Consider the following 15,905-nt stretch of genomic DNA (forward strand, 5'->3'; position numbering starts at 1 on the left):
TCATCAGGTATGTAATACGCACATTGGTTTGACGAAAAACATGTAGCTGTGGTTGACGGACTGGATATGTATCAGCACCGAATAGATGGGTGTTTAATTACTGCTACACCAGGCTACCATACTTTGCACCGTATGCTAAATTAATGCGCCAATAGGCTAACACCAATGTCATTCTTTCGTATCTACTCGTTTACCACGAAAAGAACCAGAAAATGCAAGTGACGGAAACAGGGATAGTTTGTATGAGAGATCACCGCCACTCCATACAAATAATCCTTGCCCTGAGCAACTGCATTTTCTGGTTCTTTTCGTGGTAAACGAGTACTATCCACGCTTCTGATATTACATAGAGTGCACACTGCACGTTGCACGTTGTACTTGCGTGATACTCGAAACCAGAGTACTGCCTATTCATAAAATTCCATAAGAATAAAAGAATATGAGAGCGAGGCATAGAGGGCCGGGAAATAAGACAAGTGTCCCTACTCACTGGTCCACTCCCCCCAAAAAACAGAAGATGTAAGTAAATGTTCATGGCAAGGATAATTTGTACGGAAGAGCGGCACCCTTCACGGAGTGAATACCTTCTCAATCCCGAGTACTTCCTGTATCCCTAATTAATTCTTTTATCAGCGAGCACAATTAACTGTGCAGCTAAAATCATAATGCTAAAGGGATATTGTCACTACATGTAGCTACATATAACCAGCCAAGCACAGTATGGAGCTCTACTATTAACTAAACCTAGCCCAGTTTCTTTAACAAGATTTCGCGGTAACAAACACGTTAATCGAAATTATCGCAGCGCCTATGGCGATTGTATGTAGCTCCTCAAAGGGACTCTTGAGTTTGAAACCTACAGTGTTGCGCGAATCACCAGAGTTAGTCATCAACCACATATTATGAAATTGATAAAAGCCTATGTGTTCCGGGCCACTGGCGGATACCTCGAATTCGTGAATGGACTGCTTTCTCCGTACACCCGGGACCGGACCGGTCCGTTGGCGAATGGACTGGGCAAAAGGTAGTGAAATTGACTCTTGGAACCAACACCCGAATTGCCTGGGCTCTATCAGAGGCCATATGGCTTTACTAGAGGTCATAGGGCCCAAATAAGAGCTTGCAAAGGTGCCTGAGGCTGATAGAGGCCACAGGATGTCACTGAAGCTCGCTAAAGATCTTGAAGGTGCTAATTATTATTCCAGACTCGATATTTAGGGTCGCTAGTCTTTTTTAGAGGTCTCTGGTGATTGTAGTAGTCATCGGGGTTAATATAAATCATTATTAGTTATCAGGTGTTGATATTAAAACAACAGTTTCCCCAGGCTGTTCGTGAATAGACTGGTCCTGTCACAGATGTATGAGCCTAGGAGTCCATTCACGAATACCTCAAGTCTGTTCGAGAATTTGTCAAGTCCATTCACGAATCTGTCATATCCGCGAATGGCCCGGAACATATGCACATCATTGCCGATTATTTACGAATCAGATCATAACGAATAGATACAGCAGATGTTTAATCATAATTACATTTTTTTTACAGTTGTGAGCAGATGTTCCAACTTCAAACCACATGTACCTCTACACATAAATATATGTACATAGCACCAACTACACTAAACCACCAGTCCATGATATCAGTCTCTGTTCGAAGCTCAATGTTGGTTGGGTTAAACATCCCCGGTTCCTGATCTCTTCACGTTCTAGTTTTGATTTCAACGGTTTTTCGATTTCTAGACACAACCCTGTGTTAATACTCCGTCTTTACTCGCCAAAGGCGCAAACCATTATCATACCATAATCTCTAGGTCTTTCAAAAGTCTCGGCCCAATCGAACCTCATATCCCCGCAGCCGCCAAGTCTTTTCCCCATATCGTGCGGGAGTGTCATCCCAATTACGATTCGTGTGTCGACAACCGAGACACTACATGCAGCACCAGCACCAACCAGCAAACTTGTCAGATGCCTCACAAAATCTTCGTCATGCATTCTTAGCGCTGGTGGAATCTGATCCGTGTAAAGTTGCAGAACACCCTTTGAGTCTAGATTCCGGAGAATCCGAAGCTGCTCTTGAAGGTATTCTAAAGCATCGGATGCAGCCGAGCTGAACCAGAAGAGGGCATCTTGGGGTAGAGACGGTTGGAAGCGCGTGCAGAATAAAGTTATCGCTTCTTTAAATGGTTGGATGGGGGGTGGAGCAGCATTCCCAAGCTGGGTGGGGTGTGTTACTGAGGCGGAATATTGGATGAACATGCTGGATGGTAAAACTCTTGTCGAGTTGTGGGCAGGGCGAGCTTAAGAGAGCTCCCTAAGAGCTCTGGGGATACTGCTTTATATATCTTTGATAATGAGCCATCATACCTACATGGAGGTTCTGGTGTGGACTTGCAAGTCAACTCTAATCCAACTGATACCACTCGACTCGGACCCTATGAGCTGAGTTGACATGATGATGTAAAGGGTTGATTAGACCGGTTTCAAATCCCCATGGCCACTAGAGTGAGCACGTTACCGATGTATGTGTTCCTTTTTTTTTACTTTTTACTTTTTATACCCAATCCAATGTACCAATACCACTATCCCGCTCCCTCGATAACAACCCACCCCATCCTTATCCAGGTTTCCGGAGTTCCACAGACCAAAGTGCGCTTCGCTCGCGTGTGCGGCAGAGAAGCAGAGCGGGAGTCCATTACCACATCTGGGTCAGATCACCCTTCTTCGCGGAAGGTCTCTAAATGTCTAGACCGTGGCTTTTTGTATCAGTGTGCCTCACCTCAGCACTGGGCCACATTCCTCTCACGTAGAGTGAGAATTCGATTCGTGGAAGATGTCGTCTGTTTCATGCGAAACGAATGGTGCATCATGTGCAATCACTCGTATCCCAGCAAGTGGGGGGTTCGCAGGGAAAGCCCTTATTTACATTCACCAAACAAACTAAAATAGATAACTTGTGCTATTTCATGATTTATCACGATGAATCTATTACGAGATTTTAGTGACTCTGGATTTTCACTTGACTAGGATAGACACTGACCGGAGAATTGGGTGTCGTTGAGATCTCGATATCAGCTTTCCCAGGCCTCCTCCTGCAGAGCCACGGTGGTTTAAATATAGTTTGAGTCGAGTATCATGATTCACGACGTAGGGAACCCCGGAGCACATCGTTGTACCATTAAGAAATGATATCTGTCAGGGAGGGAAATCTCGCCAAGACCACTTCTCTTCACACCCAACACCAGCATTTATTCATACCCAATCAACAGACCCGCCCTTTCACTTAAGCCGCAGCGACATCTAACAGGAAATCTAACCTTAAAAATATGAAAGGGGAAGAAAACGGGCAAACCAAGAACATAAGATTCGGATGATGACACCAACCCATCAAGAATTGAAAGGACAAGAGAAGCGTGATAAAGTACAAGCAGATACATATACTTAAGGCCCCAATCCCAGGAGAAACACTTGTGAGATGGGATGATCAGAAAGAGGGGCTTTTTTCAGAAAGATATAAGGAAAAAAGAATATAAGTAGAGAGATGAAACCCGAAGAATTATCATAGAGTACAGTAATAAACCAGTCCATAAGTAGTCCACTTGTAGAAGTACCGAAAGAAATATGAAGAAGAAAGCAATATAAACCCCTGCCCAAAACCAAACCTGAACCCAACAAAAGGAAAAAGGAACGGAAATGAAAATGAATCAAGATGAACAGAATTCAAAACAAACAACTCCCTAAAATTTCTTTCCCTTCTTGTTTTTCTTCTTTTTACTCTTGTCTGGAAGCACAACCGGCACATCGATTAATTCCCATTCTAGGTACCGGATCATGTATTCGTCAACCTCTTCCGGTTCTCGGTCTACCCTACCCCAGTCTTCACCATAGATATCGTGTCCAAGACCCTTATTCAAATCCTCGCCGACTACTCCAGATTCAACTGGGGTCATAGCAGGAACAGATAGTTCATCCGTTGGCGGTTCCTCGGCGAGTATATCCTTCTCTCCTGTATTTTCCCTTGTCCTTTCCTTGATTTTAGGCACCGTAACTGTCGTCGCCGGGGAATTTGTATCCTTGGGTGTCTGAGACGGTGTTTGCCTCTCCGCGAAGTCAGCCCCATCAGCATCAACAATCTCCCTCTGCGCAACCTTTGCAGCAGCTGCATCTTCGACATCCTCAGCCGCTTCAAGGGCTTTCTCCATATTGACTCCTGCTGCAGCTACAGGTGCATCGGCGGTTTCATCATTGAGCTCTTTAATGACATCATCACCAAGCATGTCGCGGATTGAGAGTTTGTTGAAGTAATCAGTCGTGAAGTCACCCTCTTGGATAACGACGTCGTCTAACATTCGCTTCTGATTGGACTTACGAAGAATGTTAGATTCGATTGTGTATTCCGACACAAATCTGTAGATATGGACATCGCGGGTTTGACCGATACGATGGCAACGATCTTGGCACTGCTTGTCCATGGCAGGATTCCAGTCAAGATCGTAAAAGATTACAGTATCCGCGCCAGTCAGGTTGATCCCCAATCCACCGGAACGAGTAGACAGAATGAATACAAGAATTCTTGGGTCATTATTGAAGCGGTCTGTCAAGATCTGCCGCTGTTCTACCTTTGTTGCGCCATCAAGACGTAGATACCGGTGACCATGAATATTCAAAAATTGTTCCAAGATATCCAGTACCTTCGTCATTTGTGTAAAGATTAAGGCACGATGACCCCCAGCCTGTAGCTCCCGTAGGAGCCCGTCCAGCCTCTGTAGCTTGCCACAATCGTACTGCAGCAGCCGCTTATCGGGGAACGCGATTGACTGTCGAATACGCGAATTATGAAACGGATCTGAAGGAAACAGATCTTCAGCCTGAGCCTTCAGAACAACCTCAACGCCCTTAGGCGTCAACGCTATCGGCGCCATATCCACCGAAACGACATGTGGGGTAGCACAGCCGAATTTATCGATAATTGTGCTCAGCGACTCTGTACGTTCTTCGATTGTAGGAATCATGGAACGAACAATCTCGGAACGATTCAAAAACCACTCTGTGGTCTGTTCTCGTCTCTTAGGTTGACGTCGAATAGGACCTATTGATATGTCTTCTGAGCACGCTTCGATAAGGTCGTGTGCATAGAGAGGCCGGTATTGCGTTCGGATGCGATTGAGTCTTAAACAAGATTTGAGTCTCTCAAGGTGCGACATCTCTTTTTGATACTCCATATATGCATTGTTTCCCCTCACGGTCGACAGATCCTGTTCAACCGGCGTAACCAAGGTAGCTTTGTCCGCGTAATACTTCTCCAAGAGCTTAGTTGCTGAGAGTGCTTGAATCCTGCTAGTATTCTTGGTTGTAAGACTGTTGTTCCTTGCAGGAACCAGTCCACAAAACTCCAAGAAATCAGTACTAAAGAAAGGCTCAAAAGGGTTCTCATTCAGTAATCTTCTCCGTACGAGCAACTCCTTGGTTTCGTAGTCCGCGACCACACTCCTCTTCATCGCAAACGAGGTGACGATCTGTCGGGTCTCGAACAAATCTGGATGATTACAAACCTTGCGAAGCTGCATCAAACAATTGATGATGGAAAGGTAATTCCCAGACACCAAAGTTTCCCGGGTCTGTGCCATTGACATGAATTCCTCATAGAGAAATCTTTGTCGTTTAGATAGCCGGCAATATACAATATGCTCGTACTTCGCCGGCATCTGCTTCTCTACATCTGCCTTTAACCTTCGCAGTAGATACGGTCGAAGAACCCTGTGCAATTTCGTAACCGTGCGTTTCGCCTCATCATCCATTCCCTCCCTCCCACCCTCAATAAGCTGATCAACTGGATGTGCGAACCACTCCTGGAACTCCTTCAAGTTTGCAAACCCAGCAGGCATAGCGCTCGAGGCCCCAGAAGGCATCAAGAAGTATAGAAGCGACCACAGCTCAATAAGATTGTTTTGCAACGGTGTTCCAGTGATAAGTAGCCTGGCCTCGGCCTTGAAATTCAACAATGTCTGCCACCGCTGGGACCTGAAATTCTTAATATTATGAGCTTCATCCAGGATCAAATAGTGCCAATTCCGACGTTTGAATGTGACCTGATCCTGAAGAACGAGCTGGTAAGACGTGATGCAAACATGCCATAGGTTATCATCGTACCACCCCTTGCGTTTTTCTAATCTCTGCTCACGAGTCCCATAATATGTAAGAATTTTGAAGCCGGGGGCCCATTTCTTGAACTCCATCTCCCAGTTGAGCATTACAGATGTCGGGACAACAATGAGATGGGGACCCCAAACTTCTTTTTCGCATGCGAGATGGGCTAGGAGTGCGATTGTTTGAATAGTTTTACTATATTGGCAACCGTTAGTTACTGTTTTATTACTAAAAGTACATCTAAAGGGTAAGAACATACCCAAGACCCATTTCATCTGCCAATATACCATTCGTTTTATTTGAATACAACCCTGCCAGCCAATCCAATCCATAATGCTGATATTCACGTAGAGTTCCACGGAGGAGAAATGGAATAGGTGTTCTGATATCCAGATTTGGCTGTGGCGATGCCTCGGGCGATGTGAGCGATGACGGGCGAGCAATTTCTTTTAGGTCTGCCTGGGAAATAGAAGTCGCAGTCTCTGCGTCCATGGTATCTAGGTGACCGTTGGACAGATTCTCACGCTTTATATCTTCAATTTCGTTATCAATCATAGCGTCGTCCATTGGTACTTTCTCAATAAATGTAGCTTTTACCTCAGGGTGGGCGTTAGAACTGGCGAGACCTTGGGTCATTGATGGCTGCATAACAACGTCTTCTGTAATCTCATCTTCCATCATCACATCTTCAGACTCTCCTTGCGGCTTGGTCACTAGATCACCATAAAGGCCCATCAACCCACCAAACCCTGTTCCAAATCCTTCATCAGAATCATCATCGTCAGTTTCTTCATCATCATCTCCCTCGTCGAATTCTTCTTCTGAATCCATAGTAGTTGACTCATCGCTGTCGTCCATTAGGATTTGGTCAACCTCTTCTAATTCAGGCAAAGTAGCTGAGCTTTCATCTCGATTCTTTTCAAGAGTATGATCCGCCGGTATATCTTGCATATCCTCGTCGAAAGGATCATCATTATCCGGACCTTCAAGGTTAGCTCCTGGTGTATCATTTGTCAATACTTCGCCTTCATCATCTGCAGGCGACCCTCCACTGAGTTCCGGGAAGAGACTAATGAGCCCTTTCCCGCCAGTAGTAGGCCTAGATGTGGATTTCTCAGTTACGCCAGCGTATTTAGCCTTCAGTTCTTCAACAGTGAGATTCTCGTCATCATCCCCACCGTCATCCTCTTCAGAATCACTTGTAGACATATTATCCTCATCCGCCAATTCCATCTCTTGATTCTCAGACACATTATCGCCCTCTCCTTCGTCATCGTCTTCATCATCCTCTCCGAATTCTTTATCTTCCTCGCCTAACTCCGACTCGCCTCCTGATTGGGTAGCTACAGAAGTTTGTCTGTCTCCTCGGCGGGCTTCAAGTAGTTGTGTTGAGTGCTCAAGCATTTGGTTGAGGTGCTCCTTTCCGGCTAATCGTTGTTCCTCTTCCGCCCGAACACGTCTTCGGCGTTCGACTTCCTATTTAGATCGTCAGTGCACGTAGATGGAAAATAAAAAAATAAAAAATGGAAATTGTAATACCTTCAGCACTTCTTCCCACTTCCTTCGTAACTGCCCAATTTGTTCCTTATACCCTTTCCGATTCTCAATCCACTGCTCCTGCTCGATTTCCTCCCTTGTCAATGGTCTCTTCCTCTTTATCTCTGCCATAACCATTGCATTCCGCTTCTTCATAATTTCCACATGGTCTTTCCGTTCCCTGATCAGTAATCTCTGAAAGTGCAACGCATGTGCGACTAGGTGGTCGTAATGAGCATACTGTTGCGGTGGCTCCGGTTGTTTTTCGGGCAGATTCAATGAACAATTTTCCACCGTCAACAATCCACTCTTCACACTTTCTTCAATCTTATTTCGGATCACAGCCTCCTCTCTGGCTTCTTCTTCAGCAGCAGCCAAAGCTTCGGGATTGTTTGAAATGTCATCTTGGTTGATAAAGTCGTCGAAGGTAGGGAATTCTTTCGGAGCCGGAATGTGCAACGGATGGGTAATTACTGGTTTTGGCTTTCCAAATTTTAATTTGATTTTTGGAGGTTTGAAATCTGGTTGAACTTCAAACTCAACATCAGATTCAAAATTGAACTCCGAGAAGCCATTGAGTTTTGCGCTAGAGAGATTTTCGGATTTTGAAGGTTCATCAATTGTTCTAGAAGCTGTTCGTGCACTTTTGCGGGTGCCCTGAACTGGACTCGGTTTTGGTTTTGGAGTAGTAATTGGTTTTTGAGCAGGACCTCTTTTCGAGGAGGTCTTTTTGGTTGATACTTCTCTTGGGGCTGGGATTTTTTTTGTTGGTGTTGATTTCGATGCCCGGCTTGAAGATTTTGAAGGAGTCGGTGTTGTTGGGTGATGTTTGCCATTAGTAGCTGGTTGTTTACCTGTTGATGTAGGACGCGCGCGTGAAGTCCCTGAACGGGAAGAAGAGGGACCTGGAGCTGGAGTAAATGTTACATCTTTCTTGTGCTGCTGCGATTGTCTTCTCGAGGACCTAGTCGGACGCGTAACATCACCAATTTTGTTTACTAGTCCAGGCAAAAATTCCAGCGGGATTGGGTTTGTCCGACCAGATTTCCTTCTACCAGTCTCGTCCAAAAACGAAGTGGGGGTCTGAGTCGTTGCGCTCTTCCACGGCGGGGAATTATCGAGCTTCCGTTTCTTGTAAGAAGGTTTCTTTATATCCGCGTTTGAGCTGCTACCTCCCTCCTCATCCTCTCCATCCTCACCCTCCTCCTCCAGCTCCCGGTCCGGTGTCGTTGTATGGCCGTTCTCCGAAGAGGGAGGAGCACTAAGGTCAGAAGAATTCGTAGACGGGTCCCGGGGAGGATGTAGGTCTGGCAAGCCAGACTCCCCCGGGGGATTTGGCGAGTTGCTGCGCATCCACAGACGGGGAGGGGGGTGGGGAGGAGCTAGTTAATCGAGCTGGACGATTGAGATGGTGAAAAACATGGGATATTTTGGTGTCAAAGGAAAGCAGCTGGTATGTAAACGCCGCGTAGGAAGTTTGAAGGTGCAGAGAGTATTGTATGCTGAGATATTGGATGGAAAGTGGTGAGGAGGCGATGGGGGAGCGATGTGACTGATGGCACTATTAGGTTGGTAACGAAGCGACAACTTTTTTTGTCTGGGTGGTGAAATTTCCTTTTCTTTCCTTTTTTTTTTTTTTTTACTTGCTCGTTTTTACGTTAGATATTTTCTTAATTGGTTTAATCAGCGGGTATTTTTTATGTTGATTTTCTCCTGTTGTATGGTGGATATGGATTTGTGGGCAGAGATTGTCTTGATGAGGGAATTGTGAGGGACGAAATTTCCTATTTTGGGAGTAATGGGATGGATACGCTTATTTACTTTACACCTGGACCCTCCCACACGTCAGTTTCGCAGACGGTTGTATTGGCAAGGTGGAACAACCCACACAGTAGGTGCTGCCCGCATACAGAGAACAAAGGTATGTAGAATGCATACATCATACTCAACCACATCCTTACTTAATACCTACAGATTCGTACTATCATAATCTCCACTCCATCACAGCAATCTTCAAAAGAGGTGAGTGAACTATAATATCGCCCCCGCGCGACAAAGAATCGGAGGAAGGCTCACATATACTCCCATTAAACCCCACTACAGATGCTCGCCCAAAGACTTTCTCTTTCCCGGGCACTTGCCCGCCGTCCCATTCTCCCCCGCCCCGTCCCTACTACATACATCGGAGTACGGTCATTCCGCGCTGGTTTCCCGAGGCTTCCCGAGGAACCCGATAATTCCCCAGTTTACACCGAAGCCAATGATCCCGAGATGGTGTGACCCCTCCTCTCACCACCACTCGCAGCAACTAACGTCCGCAGAACGGCGGATACGTCAACCCACTTCCGCAAAAGCGCCAATTCAGAGACCCTTATGGTGACTGGTGGGACAAGCAAGGTCGCCGCAACTACGGGGAACCAGTAAGTCTACCCCGAACCACCACATATGCTACAAAATGTTGAATCAACTTTCTCTACTACTTAGCTTCATGAAGACGACGACATCCTTGGCCGTTTCTCTCCCGAGGAGTACACTTGGACTACGCCTAAGAAGGGAATGGTCATGATCGGAGCCTTTGTGATCGCTTTGTCCGGCCTCTGTGGTGCTGTCTACAGTGTCTATCCAGATAAACCTGCCGTCCCCAGGAGGTTCCCACATGGAGGTTTGGCGGATGCTCTTGGTGGCCCTGGGGCGCTTCCAGCTTTATCGGATAGGGATGAGTAGGCATCAATGTGGACCCTCACGTTTCAACATCGTCCTGAATGTGTAGATATATAAATTCTCAGCAATTATTGTGATTGTTGTAGTGGAAAGAGCCAAATTCCCCATTTTCTGTATAAATATATCTGCCCATGTATTTCTCTTCAGCGCCTTCAATTGTATAGAATTCCAGATTTGTCCATTGATAGATGTCCGATACTAATCAGTCGTGCTCAGAAATACGCTCTTGGCGCATGTATGATGGGGCTGATTAGATTAGATTGGTCAGTGCCGGGAGCTCAGACCAAACCATCCTTCCCAAGCTCTCCACGACAACCCTCATCATCCATAACCTCACCTTCATCTCAAATTTATCAGTTAACGGCCTCTCCATCAGCTACATTATACCCATCACCCAAACTACCTCGATACTCACACACATACACAACTACTACGATGCCCAGCGCCACGGGCCAGAACTGGGAGAAGTACCAGAAGAAGTTCGCGGATGACGAGGAGGAAGAGAAGAAGATCATTCCACTGTCAGAAGAGTATGTTTTATCACTTTTCAGATGGGTCTTTGATTTGGATTAGCAGGAGATGGGATGGAATGGAACAAATATAATGATAGCCGTGAATGTGTTTCTGACGGGGTTATAGAGATATTCAAGTTCTAAAAACCTATGGGGCAGCACCTTATGCGGCGCCCTTGAAGAAGCTTGAAAAGGATATCAAAGATTTACAAACTAAGGTTAACGAGAAGATTGGTATGGATCTCTTTACATGTATCTGTTGGGCCTAACACTGACGGTAGTGGGGGATAAATAGGTGTAAAGGAATCCGATACGGGGCTAGCGCCGCCCCATCTATGGGATGTCATGGCCGATAAGCAGCGTATGTCTGAGGAACAACCTCTACAGGTTGCTCGGTGCACAAAAATTATTCAGTCCGCAGATGACCCGGAGAAGGCGAAATATGTCATCAATGTTAAACAAATTGCAAAGTTTGTTGTTAACTTGGGGGAGAGAGTGAGTCCAACTGATATTGAAGAAGGTATGAGGGTAGGGTAAGTGATCGTCTATTCATCCAGAGTTAACTATGTGGGTGGTAATAAAGTGCTAACTGTACGGCGATATGTAGTGTGGATCGCCAGAAGTATCAGATTTTGTTGCCACTTCCCCCAAGAATCGATCCTTCGGTTACGATGATGACCGTTGAGGAGAAGCCGGATGTTACCTATGGTGATGTCGGTGGTTGTAAGGAGCAGATTGAGAAGCTCCGTGAGGTTGTCGAGCTCCCACTTCTTTCTCCGGAGAGGTTCGTAAATCTCGGTATCGATCCTCCGAAGGGTATTTTGCTCTATGGACCTCCGGGAACTGGAAAGACTCTCTGTGCTCGTGCAGTTGCGAATCGTACAGACGCTACATTTATCCGTGTCATCGGTTCTGAGCTTGTGCAGAAATATGTCGGTGAAGGTGCCCGTATGGTCCGTGAGTTATTCGAAATGGCACGTACAAAGAAAGCGTGCATCATCTTCTTTGACGAAGTCGACGCTATCGGTGGTGCCCGTTTTGATGATGGTGCTGGAGGTGACAATGAAGTGCAGAGAACTATGTTGGAGTTGATTACTCAACTAGATGGTTTCGACCCTAGGGGAAACATTAAAGTTATGTTTGCTACCAATAGGCCCAGTACTCTTGATCCAGCGTTGCTTAGGCCGGGACGTATCGATAGGAAAGTTGAGTTTAGCTTGCCTGATCTGGAGGGCAGAGCGAACGTGTTGAGAATTCACGCGAAAAGTATGAGTGTCGAGAGGGACATTAGATGGGAGTTGATTTCCAGATTGTGTCCGAACAGTACCGGTGCTGAGTTGAGAAGTGTTTGCACAGAAGCTGGTTAGTCGCCATCTCATAACTTTCGTATTTTCATCAAACTAATCTATTACAAAGGAATGTTTGCCATTCGTGCGAGACGAAAGGTCGCAACCGAGAAGGACTTTTTGTCTGCCGTTGAGAAGGTCATCAAGGGCAATCTCAAATTCAACTCTACAGCTACCTACATGCAGTACAATTAGACGGATTGGATAGATGGGTGGGATGGAATTAGATTAAGCGCTGGTGGAGGTGAATTGATTGTACCATATCTGTTAATTGACCATCCATGTTCAATTGTCTCTGTCTTTTGTTTTAACTTTTGATCTCTCATATGCGGGGTGTTATTATCACTGGGAAACTCTCGAGCATTTGAGTGTTTGTGTACCCTACCGGTGAGCAGATCACACAAGACGATGTGGGGTATGCAGGCTACTTTTTTGTAAACAGCGATTGTTGATTGGTGTACAGGGACGCTTAGTCAGTAGTAGGCAAGTCCCGGGACATGGAATATCCTCGAGAATCAGATTGCCGAGGAAGCGGAATGGCCAAGACCATTTCTCCGATAGCCGCCGCCTGCCCGCCGTGGTTTGAACTGAGCAGGAATCTAACATCTTTCTCTCTCCATCATCATCTCTCATTCACTTCACCTGTCTTCCCTCCTTGTCAATCTCTCCCTCTTCGTGTGCTATAGCACAATCCGTAATATCTAGATACCTTCAATATGAGCTCCCTCGCCCTAAGGAGATTTATCTCCTCGCGCGTGAGTTCTCCCCCGCCCATGTACATCCAATATCCTCGGTGGCGGAGCTGACCAGTGTGAGTAGATTTCGCCGAGTGTTAAACTACAAACAAGAAGTTTCCATGCTTCTAAACCTGTTGGTAAGCTCGACTGGAATTGATACCCCGCCGCGGGGTGCATGTGACTATTCTGACTGTTCGTTAGCGAAGATATTCGCATCACAGCACCTTCGCGCAAAGGAAGCAAGTCCACATGTTTCCTCCAAGTACCCAGTAGTTGTATGTGCTCTTTTCGTCCCACATCACCTACTCCAAGCGAGACCGGCTGATAAGTTCCCAGGATCATGAGTACGATGCGATTGTGGTCGGTGCTGGAGGCGCTGGTCTTCGTGCGGCGTTTGGACTCGCAGAGGCTGGATTTAACACTGCTTGTATATCAAAACTGTTCCCCACCCGTTCTCACACTGTGGCGGCGCAGGGTGGTATCAATGCCGCGCTTGGAAACATGCACGAGGATGATTGGAGATGGCACATGTATGATACCGTGAAGGGAAGTGACTGGCTAGGAGACCAAGATGCTATTCACTACATGACGAGAGAGGCACCGGCAAGTGTTATCGAGTTAGAGAATTATGGATGTCCTTTTGTGAGTACACTGAACCCTGATCCTTATACGGGAATGCGAGGGTGATTGCGGGCCAGCGGTGAATTCTGAACCCCAGGGCTAATACTTGAACAGTCAAGAACGGAAGATGGTAAGATCTACCAGAGAGCTTTTGGTGGTCAGTCGAAGAAGTATGGAAAGGGCGGTCAAGCTTACAGATGCTGCGCTGCTGCTGACAGGTATGTATTTTGGATTTGGGGACCAATCAAAATTTCGATTATATGTTCTAATTATGTGACAGAACTGGACACGCATTACTCCACACTTTGTACGGACAATCCCTCCGCCACAACACAAACTACTTCATTGAGTTCTTTGCCCTCGATCTTTTGATGGAGGATGGCGAGTGTGTTGGTGTTCTCGCCTACAACCAAGAAGATGGTACTCTTCACCGCTTCCGCGCTCACAAGACTGTTTTGGCCACTGGTGGTTATGGGCGCGCCTACTTCTCTTGTACCTCCGCACACACCTGTACTGGTGATGGTATGGCCATGGTTGCTCGTGCCGGTCTCCCCAACCAAGACTTGGAGTTTGTCCAGTTCCATCCTACTGGTATCTATGGTGCCGGATGTTTGATCACTGAGGGCTCTCGTGGAGAGGGTGGATACTTGCTCAACTCTGAGGGAGAGAGATTTATGGAACGTTATGCCCCCACTGCTAAGGACCTCGCATCAAGAGATGTTGTGAGTAGATCAATGACTCTCGAGATTAGAGAAGGTCGTGGTGTCGGTCCAGACAAGGATCACTTGTACCTCCAGCTTTCCCACCTTCCCGCGGAAATTCTTCACGAGCGTCTCCCCGGTATCTCGGAGACTGCTTCCATCTTCTCTGGTGTTGATGTCACCAAGTCCCCTATTCCCGTTCTCCCCACTGTCCACTACAACATGGGTGGTATCCCCACCCGGTACACTGGAGAAGTCCTCACAATCGACGAACAGGGCAAGGACAAGGTTGTTCCAGGTCTTTTTGCCTGTGGTGAAGCTGCCTGTGTCTCAGTTCACGGTGCCAACCGCCTTGGTGCCAACTCCCTTCTCGATCTTATCGTCTTCGGCCGTGCTGTCGCTCACACCATTCGTGACACCCTCACCCCCGGAACCCCACTCAAACCTGTTCGCGCGGACATCGGTGCTGAATCAATTGCCAACCTTGACCGCGTACGAAACAGTAACGGTCCCAAATCCACAGCCCAGATCAGACTCGATATGCAGAAGACTATGCAAGCAGATGTATCGGTCTTCCGTACCCAGGAGTCCCTTGACGAGGGTGTCAAGAAGATCGCAAAGGTCGATGAGAGCTACAGGGAGCTTGGTATTAAGGACCGTAGCATGATTTGGAACTCAGATCTTGTTGAGGCTCTTGAGTTGGATAACTTGCTTACCTGCGCCCAGCAGACTGCTAACTCAGCTGCGGCAAGGAAGGAGTCTAGAGGCGCGCACGCCCGTGAGGACTACCCGGAGAGAGATGATGAGAACTGGATGAAGCACACGCTTTCATGGCAGAAGGAGCCCAGAGGCTCTGTGGAGTTGAAGTACAGAGCAGTTGTTGGCACCACTTTAGACGAGAGTAAGCACCTATTTCCCCCTGCGGCTTGATTCATATGATAATCAATCACTAATTTATACATCTCCACAGATGAATGCAAGGCTGTACCGCCATTTAAGCGTGTTTACTAAATGGGAGAGGTGTTTGGGATAAAAAGCTGAAATTTTTCTAGTTTCTTTTTTTTTTTTTTTTTTCCTCTTGTAAACTTCTCTGTAAAGAGGGTTGGTGAGGTGTGTGACCGGGCTTTTTTGTTTTTGCCTATTACCCTCCAGTGCCCTTGTCCTTCCTCAATATCGATGGGTGTTATGCGAAAGGGGTTTTATTGTATAGTTTGACTTTGGGGTGAAATTGAAAGAGAGAAAAACTCTCGGAATTTGGATCCTTGCAGGGCAATGAAGCAGGATAGCCTGTGGGCTGCATACGAGCTCTACAGCCGTGGCTATGATTTAGAAATTTGATTATTACTTCAGGGATCGATTAATCACATATATAAATTATAGTTACACTGTATGTATTTATCAGACCACACTATTACATGTAGCCACATGTCATTAAGTGATCAGCATCATGTAAAATCACTCGTAGTGTATATACTTTTTTGAAGGTTATTGATCAATAGAACAGAAAGTCGAGCACTTGGACAGAAAGTCCTGTACCTCTTATTGGCTAAATCCTTGCAGGTCTTTGCCTAAAACAGCTAGAATTTCTGA

General features: G+C 46.4%; 5 protein-coding genes across 5 annotated transcripts; 3 read left to right on the forward strand and 2 right to left on the reverse strand.

Moving 5' to 3' along the window:
• Positions 1–1,611: 1,611 nt before the first annotated feature.
• On the reverse strand, positions 1,612–2,253 carry LAJ45_05714 (uncharacterized protein; the record flags this gene model as incomplete). Its single annotated transcript, XM_046115283.1, has 2 exons — positions 1,612–1,733; positions 1,797–2,253. The coding sequence occupies 2 exons, from the start codon at positions 2,251–2,253 to the stop codon at positions 1,612–1,614; spliced, it is 579 nt and encodes a 192-aa protein (XP_045971332.1).
• Positions 2,254–3,731: 1,478 nt separating this feature from the next.
• On the reverse strand, positions 3,732–9,030 carry LAJ45_05715 (uncharacterized protein; the record flags this gene model as incomplete). The annotated part of the gene is made up of 4 exons (XM_046115284.1): positions 3,732–6,336; positions 6,401–6,666; positions 6,739–7,617; positions 7,681–9,030. The coding sequence occupies 4 exons, from the start codon at positions 9,028–9,030 to the stop codon at positions 3,732–3,734; spliced, it is 5,100 nt and encodes a 1,699-aa protein (XP_045971333.1).
• Positions 9,031–9,475: 445 nt separating this feature from the next.
• On the forward strand, positions 9,476–10,401 carry LAJ45_05716 (uncharacterized protein; the record flags this gene model as incomplete). Its single annotated transcript, XM_046115285.1, has 5 exons — positions 9,476–9,598; positions 9,652–9,699; positions 9,781–9,951; positions 9,999–10,097; positions 10,162–10,401. The coding sequence occupies 5 exons, from the start codon at positions 9,476–9,478 to the stop codon at positions 10,399–10,401; spliced, it is 681 nt and encodes a 226-aa protein (XP_045971334.1).
• A 128-nt stretch (positions 10,402–10,529) lies between these two features.
• LAJ45_05717 (uncharacterized protein) lies at positions 10,530–12,451 on the forward strand (the record flags this gene model as incomplete). Its single annotated transcript, XM_046115286.1, has 6 exons — positions 10,530–10,556; positions 10,615–10,928; positions 11,038–11,144; positions 11,206–11,443; positions 11,518–12,272; positions 12,327–12,451. The coding sequence occupies 6 exons, from the start codon at positions 10,530–10,532 to the stop codon at positions 12,449–12,451; spliced, it is 1,566 nt and encodes a 521-aa protein (XP_045971335.1).
• A 521-nt stretch (positions 12,452–12,972) lies between these two features.
• LAJ45_05718 (uncharacterized protein) lies at positions 12,973–15,326 on the forward strand (the record flags this gene model as incomplete). The annotated part of the gene is made up of 7 exons (XM_046115287.1): positions 12,973–13,011; positions 13,076–13,130; positions 13,195–13,268; positions 13,330–13,635; positions 13,729–13,832; positions 13,895–15,216; positions 15,286–15,326. 7 exons carry the CDS (start codon positions 12,973–12,975, stop codon positions 15,324–15,326), a joined length of 1,941 nt encoding a protein of 646 aa, XP_045971336.1.
• Positions 15,327–15,905: the final 579 nt, after the last annotated feature.

The sequence above is a fragment of the Morchella importuna genome (genome assembly GCF_003444635.1).
Source record: "Morchella importuna strain M04M26 chromosome Unknown Morimp01GS016, whole genome shotgun sequence".
NCBI classification, from domain to species: Eukaryota; Fungi; Ascomycota; class Pezizomycetes; order Pezizales; family Morchellaceae; genus Morchella; species Morchella importuna.